This window comes from Gymnogyps californianus, chromosome 15 (assembly GCF_018139145.2).
Source record: "Gymnogyps californianus isolate 813 chromosome 15, ASM1813914v2, whole genome shotgun sequence".
Taxonomy (NCBI): Eukaryota; Metazoa; Chordata; class Aves; order Accipitriformes; family Cathartidae; genus Gymnogyps; species Gymnogyps californianus.
Window position 1 is genome coordinate 11463474 of NC_059485.1, and position 17571 is coordinate 11481044.

At 39.1% G+C, this 17571-nt stretch overlaps 1 protein-coding gene across 2 annotated transcripts in view; it reads right to left on the reverse strand.

The window, feature by feature from the left end:
- CPPED1 (calcineurin like phosphoesterase domain containing 1) overlaps nucleotides 1-1479 on the reverse strand; it is a 52307-nt gene extending 50828 nt beyond the window's left edge. Inside the window, exon 1 of one of the 2 annotated variants that reach the window (XM_050905781.1) lies at nucleotides 1410-1479. In XM_050905781.1, the coding sequence (XP_050761738.1) occupies nucleotides 1410-1473 (64 nt within the window). In that variant the 5' untranslated portion in view covers nucleotides 1474-1479. The remainder of the gene's footprint in view (nucleotides 1-1409) is intronic. The other variant, XM_050905782.1, reaches the window with a different exon arrangement.
- Between the last annotated feature and the right edge of the window lie 16092 nt (nucleotides 1480-17571).

A 17571-nucleotide genomic window follows, 5' to 3' on the forward strand; every position in this document is an offset into this window, starting at 1 on the left:
ACTCCTTTTGTTACAATTTCACTATACAGTTGATGTAACTAGATAGCTTGTCTGCCATCTGTCCCCTCAACAAATGCTAGGCATTCTGTTCCAAACCAACCACACCATCTGCAATTAATAGGTTGCCAGAATGACTATACATATATTTCACATGCTCAGAGTTGGTGATTTTTCTTTATTTGGCAACAAGCAAAGCCAAATATTTCCCATGAAACCCAAGAAAATACCACAAAATTGTTGGGACTGAATAGCCTTGCCCACCTCACCAAACCAATACAATTTGTAATTTATAAACAAAGACAAGGAAATAAAATACCTTCCGCGTGTGGCAATGGGAAAATATTTCTTAACAGAGCTAGTTATGCACCTGAACAACCTAGGCACACTGCAGAACCTCCATCCTTGGGAGAATTTTACAAACAGGTGAGATACACATAGATGTTCAACATACTCCTCTGTTGGTCCAGTCACGAGACAAGAACCATCAGTCAGCAGGTGGCTACCATCGTTGGCTTGGCAGTGGCCTCGTTACCTTATTCACCCGGGAGGAGGTAAGTCTAGAAGCATGTCTCCTATGGAGCGGACTTACACTCAGGCACTGCCAGCCGAGGGGGTTAACAGTGCTGTCTCTGCACAGCGTGGAAGCGCCAGGGGAGGAACTAGCTGCTGACCTCCACCCAGAGAGTGGCTGAAGCACCTTGAAGAAACTAGGATCTTGTCTATTTGCATCCGTTATGGTACACCTGCCTTTCGTTTAAGTAACATAAACAATGAGCTCCCTATAACCTGTTAGGTCACCCCATAATAACAAACACATGATAGCATAGCGGTAGCACCAATAGTTTCAGAAGCTACGGAGTTCAGGTTTAGCAGCACTGACAAGCATTTTAAAACCAATCTCGTGTTGGACACTGCTGGCATCTTCACGGGAGCCGGAGCCACCCGCGCTGCGGACGGGCGGCGGGCACGACCGCGGGAGCAAACGCTTCAACGCGCCTCTGCTCTCCAGTTAACGTGGTAACAAACTTCGGAGGCTTCGGACGCGCCCCAGCACAGCAGCGGGGCAGCGGCCTGCCACAGCTCCACGTTCCGCCGAGCCCCCGCCGCCCGGCAGCAGCACGCCGAGCGCCGTCTGCTCCCCCGAGCAGAGGGCTCCCTATCACGGGCTTCCTGGCGCCGGCAGACGGCCCAGGGCCCTGTTCCAGTCCCTCCGCGCGCCTGCCCTACCTCTCCCCCCTCCTCCCCCGGCAGCAAGCGCTCCTCCCGCTGCCGCCCGGGAAAGCCCCGGGCCTCCCCTCCGCACGCCACTCCCGGTTGCGCGGCGGGGAAGAGAGCCCGCCGGAACCCGCAGCCCTATGCCGAGGTTCCGCCCGGCGCTCCCGCCTCGGCGCGGGCCCCGCGGCGCGTACCTTGGCGGAAGGCGGTCAGAGTTCTGCCCCGGGCTCTCAGAAACGCGTCCCCCTCCGCCGCCATAGCTCCCGCCCGCCGTGCGGCCGCTGCTGAGAGCCGCCGCCTGGCCCTGGGCCGGCGAGGGGGCGGGACCGCCTCCACCGGGGGCGGTGCCTGCGCGCGGGCGGGAGAAGGCCCGCCGGAGGCCCGGTTGCGGGCCGCGCTGGCGTCGCAGAGGAACGTCAGCGTGGGCAAGGCGGTTGGCAGGGAGTGTGGTCGGGCGGCTACGGAGGGAGAGGCTCCCCTGGCAGCGAGGAGGGGCACGGCCCCGGGAAGGAGGGGAGGGTGCTGCGGGGTGGCTCCGCGGAGCCGCCATGTTCCGTAGGCGGTGGGGGCTGGTTGGGGCGGGAGGCGGTGCAGCGACATGGCGGCCAGGGGTGGGCTGGCCTGCGGTGTCTGCGAGTGGGCGCGCAGCCTCTGGGAGTGGAACCTGCCCCAAAGATGCGCTGGCTTTTAAATGAATAATAACAAAAATGTAATAGATTTCCTTCATTTTCAACTTTTTCCTAACCTGCGAACTGAAGTAAACCGAGGTAATCTAAAAGCATTGCCAGTCTTCTTCTGTACCTTGAAGGAATGTTTTCCAGGTCACATTGCCTCTTGGTGTTAATTGCACTCACTCACAAAGTCAGACATCACCACCAACTGTTCTTTGAAAAAGGAAAAAAAAAAGTTACATGAAAAAAGCGAAGGCACAGTGTCTCTCTGCCTCCGCCGCCTGCTCTCACTGACCCCAGGCCAGGCGCCTCTGGCCTGGCCCTGCATTGCCCAGGGGCCTTGCCCATGGCTGTGGGTAGCTACCATGGCCCACACGGCTTCCATTTTTCTCAGCACCAGGCTACGCAGTCAGGTAGTAACTGAAATATATGGGTAACACTTGGAAGGCAATGTTTTCTTAATCTTTTCTGGACTGGAGTCCCTTTTTGACCTAGCAATACAGGAAGGATAATACAGTTGGTGATTTCCCGGTTGAACAGCCAGGACCCCATTATTCTGCACTGTGTGACATGCAGAGTTCTGAGTGCCTCTATTCATCTTGTGAAATCTGTACTGAAGCACTAGATAAGATTCCTGTTGTCAACTAAAACACGTTCCTACGGCTGGATTATTTTTCCATCTGTAAAATGGGGGTATTATTATCCACAAATGAAAACAGTTTCATTCCTGCTTGTAAACTGCTTGATGATCACTAGATGGAAAGCGCTAGAGGAAGTCTTTTTTATGAAGTAGTTTTTGTCAATTCCCCTCTTTATGAGGCAGCATTTGGTACATTAAGCAAGTAAATACTGAAGTGCATTTTTGACTCTCAGGTGCAGCCTATCTAAATATCCTAACACCATCACAGGAACAGGTGATCATGGTCTAATGCTGGAACCGCTCATGCTAATAGAGCAATTGGCTGAATGATTCAAAGAGATTTTTGACCTTTTCTGTTTCTTTTCCATTTTCTTCTCATCTACTTAATAGGGCTGAGCAGTCATATACCAGAATATATGACTGCTGCATGACTTCAGCTAAACTCAGGATTAATTTTGCAAGTGAAATACCATCAAGATCAGGCCAAAAAGTGTAGGGAGAACATTATTGTTTTGGCAAGACAGCATACTGTGGTTTTGTAGCACAAGGATGTGAGCTTGTGATCAGTGCACCAAATTACCTTTGTCTTAACCTGGATGTGTTGCTAAAGGCAACCATTTTTCTTAAGTCAAGTTATGCACATCTGAAAGACTGAATCAGACCTGGCAGAGATGTGGATTCTAAGATCTAGATTTATCTAACTCTCTGTAATTTCACAGCTCTTTTTTCTAGGCATGTGTAGGGGGCTCTCTTCTACAAAATTCTGTTGTCAGCACTGTATTTGATCTCTCTGCAGGATGGGTCACGGATGAGCCTCAGGATGCTCATCTCTTTCTAGGTGATGAGTATGGCGAGTATGCAGTGTGCCTATGTTGCCTCCTCTTCAAATGGAATCCTCTGATACTACATCAGCTTGAGTATTGTCTACTGTAATGAGGGTGCCACAAGAAATTGCCATTTTGTAATTTAAACACATTTTCTTGTGATTTTGCAGGCTGAGTGCAGAGTGTTTTCATCTGCAGAAGTAAAGGAACATTTGCATATAAACGTGAGAACTGAGGATGGGGAGTGTGTGTGCAGGAGGGGGATTTCTGCTCTCTCCTGCTTCCTTTACTCTGCCAAATTTGAAGTATGCATTTTTGAAGCCAAGATCATGGACCAAATGCTGTACAGCTAAACTCATTTTACTATGACTAAATTGTTTAAAGTTACTACTGATCTATGTTAGTTTAATTATAGATTTTCATGGACTTATTCCAGATGAGGCCTAGATAAAACAGCAGAATTTTGTCACAGGACTTGATTTGTTATACAAAGTGTCATGAATATAATGACACTGAATAAATAATTTACAGTACCACATGCCTAGTCTTATTTATAGAGTATAAATTGAGAATAATTTTACTAATTTTAAAAAGTTAGTGTGAACATACAGAGGAGAATATACCATTCTGGAAGAGCATGCAGTGTATTGAAAATAAGATAGATAAAAAGTGAGAAATGGAGGCATTGAAAAGCAAATGCTTATATAAGGTTTAGCTTAGTAATGACTGTGATTAGAATAGTGCAGATCTGAGGAGTCCAGATCTTCTAAGACTTATTCTAGTACGCATTAGATCGTGCTGCCAATCCTTACAGTTCTTAACAACTTGGAAGTTCTGAAAAATCCAGTAGCAGACACTCTACTTAGTGAATTTCTTACTGCAATTTAAAGGATGATTGTATGCACTTTGAGAGACCTAGATAAAGTACTAATAAAACATGTAATTCTAAAATTTACTATCTCTGACGAGCAATTCGTATAAAGAGCAAAATAGTCAAAGCAGTGGTTGAAGGAGGGAAGCCTTTTTCTCTTCTCAGCAAATGACGAGAAGACAACAAACTGCAAAAAAGGAAGAATACAAAAGGTGAAAAGGACAGAACAGGGTTGGTCTAGACATGGGAATTAAAATTGCAAAGCACAGACAGATACGCAGATTTGAAACTAAACCATTTTAATCTTATACGTAGAATAGAACTACTATCTGCCATCTGGAATTCAGGGAATCCAATGAAGGTTGGAGGTGTAAACAACACACCCAGGATTATCAGCATCTGTTTTCAGTGCATGCTGATATATATGAGTCCTTGAGGGATAAGTCAGAGAAAATAATGGGAATTAATAAAACGTGATGATACAAAAAAGATCACATAATTGTATTGTTTAGAGACAATATGGATTTACACATGCTGAAAATAAATAATGCATACAATGTATCAAGTCTGTTTTCTATTAATCTCTTCTTCCAGCTCCCATAAACCCTATAACAGGACAGCATTCCTAGCAGATGTAACATTTTGGAAGGTTTGGCGTATGATACCCCTCCTATTCTTCTCCCCAGAACAGCTGATGGATAAAAATTATTATTGAAAACTTACAGTAGTATGTCATACTAGCCCACTCTGTCTCTATCTCCCGTTCCATTGCTGAGAGTAAAAGACTTCAGGATCACTATGCCAGTATAAATAAATTGAACAATCTGAGCCCAAAATGTTACAGAATATGATAAAACTTAAGGTCTGCTCCTTTGACATTCTATATGAACATAAATGAATTACTACACTGAAGAGTGCTTATCAGTGTTTAAAAAAAGGTCCTGTTAATATTTGGCCTTGATACCAAATGGCTTTCTATTTTTAAAGGGCCCACAAAACAACCTAAAAAATACTAAAAATGTTTTGCACAAACCAACTTAAAAAGATTGGTTGACCAGGACCAATATTTTGTTGCTAGGAAGGGAACGATGATGACATTGATTATTTCCACAGTTAAGAATCCACAATGTAATTGATTTTTATCTGACTCATTTAGTGTGGGCAGGCTCCATTTGTTCAAGAAACCTGTAATATATTCCTTGAATCACTGTAACTATGAGAGATATAAAAGTTGATGTAATGAGTTAAACACACTATTTAACTCAATTTGGTTTGCACACTGAATTCCCATTTCTGACACAGATACAGGTTCTATCTAGATCTACTGGTCATTTTTGTAAGGTATCTCATTCATTTTGTGTGCTGCCAAATACTCAAGAGTTCTACTTTATTCAGGGTGCCTCTGATTTTGGATTTCCCTATCCTGAGATTTCATTTTCAGGTACACTGAGTACTTGCACCTTTCACTGAGTAATTGAGACCTGGGCTGCCAGCAAAGTCAAAAGTCATGACCAGTAATGACTCCAGTGAAAGAGAGCTAGACTAGAAGCAATTATTTCATCTGGTGCATATTTTTGACACATTAGGTGTCTACTCCTGAAGAGCCATGGATGTTTGGGTCATGAGTTTGTATTGAAACTGCTAGACACAGAAAAAATTCATAGGAGTACAGCAGGGCTAGAGCTAGGTGAAAAAATCAAGGCTTTAATTGAAGTACCTGCTTCCAAAATTATGCAGAAAATTTCTGATTGACTGCCACCTTATCCTGAACTATCTAAGAACTTTCTGACTTACTTAAATGTTCTCCTGAATTATTCCAGTCAGAATTGGACAGCATTTTCCTACTATCTAAAGTTTATGATTCCTGCTGCTCATCAAGACCTGTCCAGTCACAAATAGAAGGGAATTAGGCATAAAAATAGATTTGAAGAAACTATTCTCTCTCTCTCTCTCTATATACACACACACACACACATATGTATGTATGTGTGTGTTTTTAGAGTACTACAGGATTCAGGTATATACTATTGGACTTGGTCTAAGAAGAAAATCTAGATTTAAGAGCTTTTAATTCACATCTAGATCTAAAATTTGGACTTGTTGGACTTTTCTTATTTTTAAAGAAACATTTTCCATTAACATACATGCAAAAGCAGCAATCTGGCAGAAGAAGCAGTATTTAGTTTATGCATCTGTATGCATGACTCTCAGATTCCTTTCTCCTTCTTTGCTGATAAATGACATTTTATTAGAAAAAAATAAAACCCCAGATGATCATTAACCACAGTTGCTATTTCTGCCAAAAAATCAAAGAAGCAGCAATCCTTCAAGTATTAAAATTCAATAAACAATCAGAGCACTTAGATGTTTTTTCAACTAGTCATACAACAAGGACATTCTTGTTTTACTGTTGCATTGGTTAACTCAAAATGCATTGCAAGCGTACTGGGCAAATCCCTTTGTTTCCTTGCTCAAAGCAGAAAATTATTTTTCAGACTGGAAAAACTCATTTTTACATTACAGGTGACATGCAAACAATTTGGGTTTTTTGAAAAAACGATACTTCTTTTTTCTTCCTTTCCTGTATAAAGAGAATACATCCTCTTTCATAAAAGGGGAATTTTTTTTTTGGTCACCTAAATTTTAGCAGGCAGGCTCTTTGCAGCTCACTTGTTTAACCAAATACATTTTTGAGAAGCACATGTACATCACCATTCTGACAGGATATAACAAACTGGACATAAAGAAATAACATCAGATTACTCTGAGAAAAAAAATAGTCTTGGTGATTACAAAAAAACTGTGAAAGAGGAACCATTGTCATACCACTTTGCAAAGTTGTAGCTTCTGCTACAGAATGAGGTTTGACACCACAGAACTGTCCTCTGTGTAAGTGGAAACTGTAGTTATACATCAATCAGGCAAGTAAACCCTCTTGTTGATTGGCCTTCATGGATCCCAGACTACCACTACTCTCCCTTCAAAATACAGCCTTACCAATAGATTGCATCAGCAGTTGAGAGAATCTTTGCTGCCTTAGAGAATGATTTATGTCCCCTAAAACCTTCATAGAACTCTTATACACATTAGTATTCACTCATGTTGTGTGCCAGGTTTTGCATGTGAAATAGATCTTAAAATTCACTTTACCATCTGTGATGTCACTAATATAGCAGTCACTGAACTTCCTGAAACAGGATGACTATGAAGGATGCATCTATTTTGCCACAGATTTCTATAAAACAAAATGTTTTTCAGTAATTAAAGCTGGAGATGAACAAAGAAGGTACTCCGGGAAAACCACAGATTAATTTGAGCATAAATGACCCATTTAAGATTTTTTTTCACTCAAGTAATGACTGAAGAAAATGAGTTCAGAGACTGATGAAGGATGCTGAATAGGTAATTATTGCTATTACAAACCTCTTAGTTTAATTTGTAGGAAATATGATTTGAAAATTAAATAGTACTTGATTTTTTTATGTTTCAATGTGGATTCTCTTTCAGCTGTGTCTAGCACTTTTGTTTCTCAGAATTTCAAGGACCTTTCCTTTTCCATTAATGATAGTATTAGATAACCAGAAGGATCCATTTTTCAATAGTATTATCTTGGCAATAAATGACATTTTCCACTTCTCTCAGGTTCCTGGTCTAAAGTTCTGTAGGTGTTTTACAGGCCTTGGGTAAAAAGAGATAAAGATCAAATCTGGACAGAGGTAGAGCCACACAGAGGCTGATTTATGAGTGAAGACATAACATGCACCACAAAGCTTCTACTGTCAAAATTAATAATAGATGAGGACAAGACTGCATGCCCTACAAGGCAAAAGTAATCCACCTGTTTTGTACTAGCCCTTCACTTCAACTACTCTCCTCCTTCACTGTGTTTGCAATGATTTTTTTCAGATTTCTTCCAGTTTTACTTATTCATAACAACCAAGTCAATGACAGCAAACACTATATGTATTCCCATAGTGGTATTTTTTAATTTTTTAACCCTCCAATATTTTTAAAATCTCTGTTACAAAAGTAACAGAGTCCAATGTCCAAATATAAAAAAGCAGACTTTAATTGAAGATAGAAAAGTGGCTTTCCCGCTCTTTGAATTTCTTCTGTTTTTAAAACAATGGAGAACTAAAATTTTATTAGTGGAAATATTGCTTGGTCTTATCAATAGATTCCTACATTTGCTGAAGGATGATCACAATAAAGATACATCCCCTGTACAGCAGGCGAAATAAAGAAATTAACTAAAGTGCCTCTTCTCCAGATGACTTGAAACCACTAAAGATAATTTTGATGTTTGCCAGTTGGTTGCAGGCATATGCAGTGGAGAACGTGTAGAAGCTATATGTTCTGTACAACAGTAGGCTAAGAATGAGAAGAGTGCTACATTCAATGCTTAGCAAATTTATTCTGTGGCAAATTTACCCAGTGACCTTGCAAAATGAACTGCTCCATCCATTTTTGCTTCAGACACTAGCTTTAAAATTAAATAAAACTGAGACCCTACTACTATGAAGCCTAGTCAAGCTTGTGCAACAAGCATGGTGGAGTTGTTGAATGGGTCTGAGAGTAGGAAAATTACATAATGCCAATCCAAAGAAGCAGAGAGACTGAAGGCCATTTGTCTATAGGGATGCACTCGACAAGCAGAGATGTAACGAACCATATTTAACTATGGCATGTTGATGACACCCATGTGACAACAAACAGTTTGGCTACAAACCTATGGTCTTGAACTTATGCAATGGTCTTACTTTATAGGCTAAGCTACTGGAATGAATGATAAAACAGGAACATCCTAAAAATAGTGAAGCACGATTAACATTTTTGTTGAACGCAGTGGGATGGATTCATCAACCATAACAATTTTTTGAATAATTAACTGTGCTGAATTTTTCATAAAAAAAGCACAACATTCATACGGTGTAATTATTACAGTGTGAAACACATTTGAATTAGAACAAGATAACTTTGTCATTGGGTAGGTAAATTCATAGTGTCAGGAAATGTTCTCCTCCCCAGGTTCTAGGAATTATGTGCCTAACATTCTCTTGCAGCACACGGTACAAGCTACTATTAATAATATATCTATAGCTGAACATAAGGTATGGAGGGAGTATTTAAAATGTTTAATTATTCAAATGAAGGAATTAATTGACTGTGCCTTTTTTGCAGTTCCACAATATTTCTAAACATTAGAAGAGCTCAGCATGCTAGGAAGAATATAATAAGTGCCTAGGAGGAAATAAAAACTAAAATAAGTGGAAACTGAAAACTTTCCTAATAACTGAAGCTATGGCATGCACACTGTATATGCTATCATTTGGAGTTACACACATAAATCAAAAACATGATACATTCCTATGTATTTGGGCTCCTGAATGGAAAGAAATCAGATAAGAAAAATAGGAACTTGTCATTCCTAGTAGAGTGTAGGCTGGTGGTGTTTGCATACTAACAAGCTAGCCACAGCTCTCACAGAGATGGCAAGATTGCCGATTGGTGTTGGTATTTACCAATTAACTTTAATATCAAGAGAATACAAATTTACTTTTACTGTCTTTTAATTAAATCTGTAGCACATGCAAATGCACAGTAAGATGGGTGGTTATGCATGTGTCTCTTCCCTATAAATCTTTTTTATGTTAGTATCTTGGCATGAATGGAAGAAATCTTTTCAGGGAAAAGGTACATCACATTCAACTGCTTATAAATGCAGTACAAGGCTTTGATCTTTGGTGTTTAGGCTTAGACTTTCAAGGGGTGTCTCCTTACTCCCATTTCACGATGAGTTCCATAACTCAAAATGTTTTCAGAGAATGCAGTGACTTTTTGAGTTGCAGATGCCATAGGAATTATATTGTACTCCAGTGAAAACCTTGAAGAAAGGCCTTGAACGTGAACAAGTAATCGCTGATTGGAGAGCCAGTGGAGTATATCTAGTGTTGGTGTAGTACTCACACTTGTCCTACCACTTCAATTTTGAAGAGCAAAGTGAAGTCCAAATGATTCACATTTAGGCTTTCCATGACAACTGTAAGCAAGATGATATTCCGCTCACCAAAGAACCTCTTCTTTCTTTTTCTGTCCTTCCTCATATTAATCTGAAGTAGCTTCTTCATCTCTTATTAATGTTTTCTGTTAAGTAAACAAAACAAAAACAACAGAAAGAAACCAGAGACAAGTTCTTCTTATGCTGAGAAGATGAAAGTAGGATTCAGAGTCCAGATTCTTGAATTGATTAGAAAGAGGCACCTGCTCGCTATCTTCTGCTAGCTATTTAACCTCCATAGAAGAGCACTGGGTGAGACAGACCTCTGTGATCAGCACTTCATTGTTGGTTGTCATGTTTTCCACTCAGTATGCAGACTTTTAGGTTCATCCTTCTGAGGCATCTAACTCTCTATGTCCTATGGAGAGAGCTTATGTATCTGAGCCTGCATTTGAGATTCTTCTCTGAGAGACAGGCATTATGGAAAAACAGTTTAAAGTCAGGAATTTGGGACAGAGTAACTGGCTTTGGGGAAAAAGCATGTCTATGTATATACAATATATATACACAAAATATGTATATAATATATAAAAACTGTGATTGATGAATCTGATTCAGTGGGTGAAGATCTTGATGTACTATGCTTATTTGACATACAAAATGTGATGTAATACTATATCAACAAACTGCACTTCACTACAATATTTACTTCTGTATATGAAAAATTTCTTTTATTCCTGATTCCAAAATGACAGTACCTTTTCACCTTCATCAGTTCTCAAGCAATTCTAACCTAGTCTCATCTGCCACCATATTGTTTGATTATTTCTGCAAAAAGTATTAAAGAATTCTGAATTGGTGAGAATTTGCCAGTGCTGAACTTTTGGCAAAATAGCATTCATTATTGTACTTCCAAGTTACCTAGATGGAGATCACATTCCTTGCTGGAACAGGCTGATGGGAAAGCAACTATTCTGTTTGCCTCTCTAGAAATCTTCAAGGCTAATTTGGCTCAAGAGAAGGTCAAACTTAACTGGAAACCAGGTTGATTTACATATTTATTTTCAGGCAAGCTATAGTCAAACTTTAAATATTGTTAAATATAAAATGTATAGCTGTATAAACAAGATATTTATGCAAGTCAGCATATTTTCATTTATCTAGCAAGAAGGAGGAGGAATCTGTGCAGAGAATCAGCATAAAGACTGTGCATAACTTTTGTCTGCCCTAAGCCGCCTTTTGAGAATTTATTTGGGACAGAACTGACTGTATAAGGCTATATTTCTTTCCCAGTGCAGGTTTTGTAAGCCAGTATTGCTAAACTGTAGTAGGGATCCTCCCACTGTGCATTTTAAGGCATTGAGAGATCTGTACATGGTCTGTTCATGCACTTGATATGCTACAATACTTGAAGTCCATCTACCATAAATAAGGATGCAAAGCTTGTCTAGGAACAGGCTGGGAAGCCCTGACCTGAAGAAGAATCTGTTACCTTGCTGTCAGCCAGAAATAATGATACCATAAACAGACTGGTACTAGAATTTCCAGTCTTTCTTCTTGGCTTCCAAAGCCAGAAGAAATCTGTAGTTCTGGTGTTGCACTCTATTTTTCCCCTTCAGCTCCTCATTGGGCAAACAGGCACCCTTTGTCTTAATAAAAAGAATGATCTTTTTTTACTAACAACCAGCAGAGAATACTTGCTTTTAAGACTTCTGCCAGGTTTGCTTAATTGGACTCTTTGGATGAAAAAAGCTCACATAAGGCTATGCTAGTAGTCTCAAAGCTCTGATTTTCACACTTTAGCACTAATTTGCTTCTGGATAAACTTTGGTTAATCAGATTTCTGCAACTCAAGCAAATAAAGACTGAAATTCACCCTGGCTGAAAGGAGCCCTGGTCCCATTTAGATCCATTAGAATTTCATCTGCTAATATTCTCCCAGTACTTACTACTTCATCAAGCTTTGGAAGTATAATTGTTTTGGAAGCATCCAGGTATGTACACAGATAAAGTATTTCAGTAGCTAAAATCTGTTCAAAATTAATTTCTCAATGAGAAATGTTTTATGCTTAACTCCTAGTATACTGAATAACAGATTTATAAACCTTGGAGACTGGCATCTGGTTTCCCCGCAACAGCAGTTCTTCCACTTACTCCTGAGAATACCTTGTTCTACTTCTGCAGGTGAAAGATTAGCATCTTGTCCATACCCACTCAGACTTTGACTTACAATGATGCTGCCAGCAAGGACACAAAGTAGTGTAAAGTGCAATGGCATTCTTGTACAATGCAGCTGTTAAGAATTTGGAAATTTAAAATAGCAGTGCTTACTATTTGAAACTTAGAGTTGAGTAAATATCTTGAGAAACGTTTTGTGAACCAATGAGATCGCTACTATTTTTCACACTTTTCCTTTCTTGAAGAAAAGAGAATTGCAATATTTCTGGGTTCTTACATAGGCTAGTCTAGCAAGTATTTATCTCATCTCCTAGATAACCCCCCCCCCCCAAACATCATCCTTGTATAAATCCTATGTAAATAGAAAAAGTGCAAGGTAGAAGTTAAATTAGAGGACTTTCTGTTTGAGCTTCTGAACAATAAATCTCACCTGAACAAACATAAGAATACCATTCTGGGTAAAACTTGCCTAAGACGACTGAGCAGACAGATAGGTATATAAAATATTTTTTTGCCAAGAAGGAGAACTCACATTTATTTATTTATCAGCTGGGGTTTCAGAGAAGTTTTTTATAAAGAGAATAATATACCATATGGGTGTCATTTCTGAAAAAGTCATGCACCTCTCTTATACAGTCTAGACTAAATCAAAGTGAAGAGAGTATTTTGCAGTTTCAGCAAGTAAATTCGTAAAGACCAACAAGACTCAACAGATTTTTAGGACAAAATCATAAACTTGTTGTGGTGAGCACCATGATGTGTGGGGGAGGAGGGAGAAGTGCCAGCTGGCTCCATCATCTATCTTGGCAATTATACTGTGTTCATCACCATGGTATCAGAACACCTTTACAAGCTCTAAGAGTAATCACAGTAAAGGATCTCTAGTTTCTCCTCATGCCCTAGGAGAGATGGCTTTGTTATTCTCATTATTATTATTGTGGAACAGGTAGGTGAAAAGAAGGAATTTTACATTTTATTCTTAGGGAGCTGAGATTTGTAATTGTTCCAATATCATCAGGGAATGAACTCCACAGCTGTACACCAGCTGCCAAGAAAATTTTGTCTGTTCATGGTATAGAGATGACTCTTCTCTTGTCCCAGAGGAATGCAAATGTAGTGAAAGGTCATGAAGTCAGCGAGAAGTAGCCATCATCCTCTTACACTGTCAGGGCACAGAAAAATTGCTTAGGATGGATGGATGTAAGCAGGAAGGTAGAAACAAGGATTGTTGAATATGCTGCTGATTTTTATTGGCTTCCCTAGTAGTGCGGGCAGCTTCCTTCAGCATATGTGCTAGAGAGCTGTCCTTATCCCTCTGCCAGTAGACCATGCCTTCCTTGGGCTTCAATGTACTGATGGACATAGAGACCAGAGTTCTGTTTGAATACATTTTGAGCAATATATAGCTATCTGCACTGGAGCTTAAAGGTGCACTGTATGCGAAAATATTATTTCCTTAAATATTTCTACATTCTCTCATATAATAGGCATCAGAATACGGCCCTTATCTTTGTTGTTTTTGTCTTTAACTTCTTCTGTGTGTTTTTTTCTGTATCCTTTAATGTTAGTTTTTGGTTTTGCTTTCATTAGGAATAACACTAGCATTATAAAATGACCCCACTGAAACAAATGGAATTTTATGTCCTGTAAAGAACATCTCAATGAGAATAAATTTATTAAATCTTGATCCTTAGAGTGGAATCTTCACTCCATTGAATTTAATGGTAATATTCCTGTTAACACCAATGAGTCAAGACTTTGTCCTTTGCATACAGCTGTCAATAAGTAATTAATGATAACCAACAGGCCTAATACTAAAAAAATCCTTTGCAATGATATTAAAAGACTGAAAACTGGACCCAGGTTCAGGCTTTGCATGGAGGATCTATTTCTGATCTTGCTGTGCAAGTGGTTTTTTTAACTTGAGCTAAACATTATGACAGAAACAAGTGAAATAATTGGGTATTAGGAGATATCTGCTCTTTTTCACTTATGGTCATTTTATGTGTTGAAATACTTGCATTGTTTATGTAGGAAAGCGATCCTGTTGTTCAGCCATCTAAATTATCTGTTTCTTCATCATATTATCAAGGCTCACTTCAACTGTTCTAGTTTGCATAGAAATTACATGCAATTTCCTTTTTAATTTTGTTATTTTTTCTTTTTAAAGAAGAACAATCACTATATTCACAGGGAGAATTTGTGAAACTGGAAAATCATATTTAAGACTTCAAGGTGTATATAAATTACAAAATTGACTTTAAAGAGGCCAGCTTTCTGTCAGGTGTGTGGGAGTGAATGACAGACTAATTCCCACACACCCCCAAGAAAATTGTGAGTTGTCCTTTTACCAAGTATTCAGTTACAACTGGCCCTGTATTTATATATATTATTTCCGTATTATACAGAAGTATTCGTTTTGCAGCTTCTTTACATTTTACTCCAATGTTACTTGCCTATATATATACACAGATCAAATAATCCATTCTGAAAACCGTACTCTCAGGTGCCAGCATTTTGTATTAAAAATGTGTTTAACCTTATTGTACTCTGCAATAATCTCCTATATATGTGTTAGGGAGCAGATATCCTAAATATGTTATTAACATTAGATTATATTTAGCAGGTTAGAGATAATCTGCTGATTTAAATAAACACTACAACAAAAAGATACCACTAGAATCTGCTGTCAGCATCTTTTTGCACCACTTCTCAAGACTCCCTAACGTGCATTTCACATTACAGTTAAAATCCTTTTATTTGTCCTATTATTTATCCAGCTGTGGGATCACTGCACTTTCACAATAATAAAAAAACTCTATGCAAATATATGTTACAAAACCACAATAAAAAAAAAGAATTATAAAAAATGCTCTGCTACACATTATTTACTTTAAGCATTTACTTTTCAGTTTACTATTGACGTGATGCAAAGAGCAAGGAGACTGGATTGATGCCTTTTCATTCAAGATAGGTATAACAGAATACCTAGATAGATGTTCTAGATAGATATTCCATATATGTATGTATAACAGAGTTGCACTGTGCTGAGAAATATCAATGATGAATTATCAGAATGCTCTCCAGAAAGAAAACATGAGAAATGGCATTTACTTTTCCACCTTGAGATCTTCGTGGTTTTTTGACCCATCTGTCAGTATACCTGGGTTGATAGATTATTTCTTCTCACTGGCCATCACGCTAGAGCACAGAGAAGCAAATCTCTTTGGAGCCAGCATTAGTACTGCTCTTTACATTGGCTGTCAAGTGGAGTCAAGAAGGGACAGTTGTTACCATCTGCCTAAAAGCATGCTCTGGAACCTGTATATGTGTTTGTGCATGTCAACAGTTTTCCAACGTATGTGCCTAAATTTAGTCTCTGAATTCATTATTGGGTTTTCAAATATGTGACCCGGTTTTCAGAAGTACTGACCACTCAGACATCTGGTGATTTCATTGTAAGCTGTGATTATTCAGCATCTCTTGAACAAAATCATGCAGTGCAGTTTCCATTTTAAATCAGTGGAAAGACAGTTGTTGAATTTAGTGGATACTGAGTTGGCCTGTGGATATTTAACCTTTGGCAACCACATTTGACAGTCTTGGCCAGGCATGGTAATCACATAAGTGAATCTGATCGCCACACGAAAACTGCAGTGTCATATAATCAAAAAAGTGTCACAGAACTTGGACCATTATTACTTTCTCTGTACCTCTTATTTCATCTGTCTTGTGACTTACCATTTTAAAATCCTGAGCATCTTTTAACAGTTAGCATCCTTTAAAAATGGAACTGTCAGAGAAATTTTCTTCTTCATAAATCTGAAAGTTCCTACATCTATATATTATTAGTATATGTAAGATATAAAATACATCAAGCCTCGGATGGGCATGTTGTGATGATAATGTGGAGAGACATCATTACAGCTTATTATCAGGGAAGCACTCTAAAAAGGTCTAATGTTCAGTAAGAACTTTTGATTTTGGTTGCCTGACGGTACATTTTGGAAGCCATGCAAAATATATGGTGGCTAAAATCTTTTGTTAGTTAAGTAATACAGCAGCTTTACATTTCTGTGAAGAGCAGGTTCTTCACTTCTGAGGTTTACAGCTTGCTTTTATAGCCCTTGAGGGTTCATAGTGCTAAAACTGATGGACTATAACTGACTCACTAATTTAACTTCTTCCTCTTCTGGCTTCCATCCATGGATGTTCCAGGCCTGGAGAATAACCATTCTAGACTAAAACTTGTCTACCTCTTAATCTCAGTTACTGAGGAGTTTTTAGAAGAAGTATTGGTTAGATCAGCTCCTCAGCTGTTCTAACATATGCCAGAATCAGACAGCAGAGGATTAGAAAATTTTCTCTGCTATGTGTCCTCTTCTATGTCTAAGAACAGCTTCTCTATGCTCAGGCACAGTGTACAGCCTATTATACTGACTTTAACCTTGAAAATTTTTAATGCTATTTTAGGTCTATTTAGAAAGGCTTCCTCTCTGCCTTGAAAAGTTGAACTCATGGGAACAAAGGTGGTTGGGTTTTCAGTTGGAAGGATACAAAAGCAGTTCCAATTTTTTTGATCCTCTGTAGCCTTTCTTTTCTTTTTTGTTAACAAGACTTAAAGATTTTGTTGGCACGAGTTTGGAATGATCTGCAGAGCCTTCTTTGTCAGTTGCAGTAATCCTCAGACACCTGGGCAATCATTCAAGATCTAAATTCCATGGCAGTCTAATTTATAACAAGCAGAAACATACCTTGTTCACAGGTACTTGCAATACTGTTGCAATTCAAAAGTAACATCAATTTTGCCAAAGAGAGAAACTGACTGGCAGTTTTCCTTGTTCAGAATCAGAGCAATAGCTGTGCAACAGGCAAACCTGAGGGCACAACTCATTTTTCAGCTATACTGCTGAAAGCTGCTTTAGACATTTTGGCACTTTTTTTCCACTGCTGTATACTGAAGATGTTTGCAGTATACATGTGTTTCCTCTTGTGTATTTGCAAGTACTCCATTTACCTTCTAAATTTATCTGAATTTTTCTGAATTTCCTTTGAATCAATTAAACTGAAGCTACAAGAATTCTCAGGATTTCATTAAGTCCACTCCAAATGTGAATGCTGTTACTGCCTGCCTCAACCCCAACCCATGCAATTACTACAGTTTTGGTTTTACA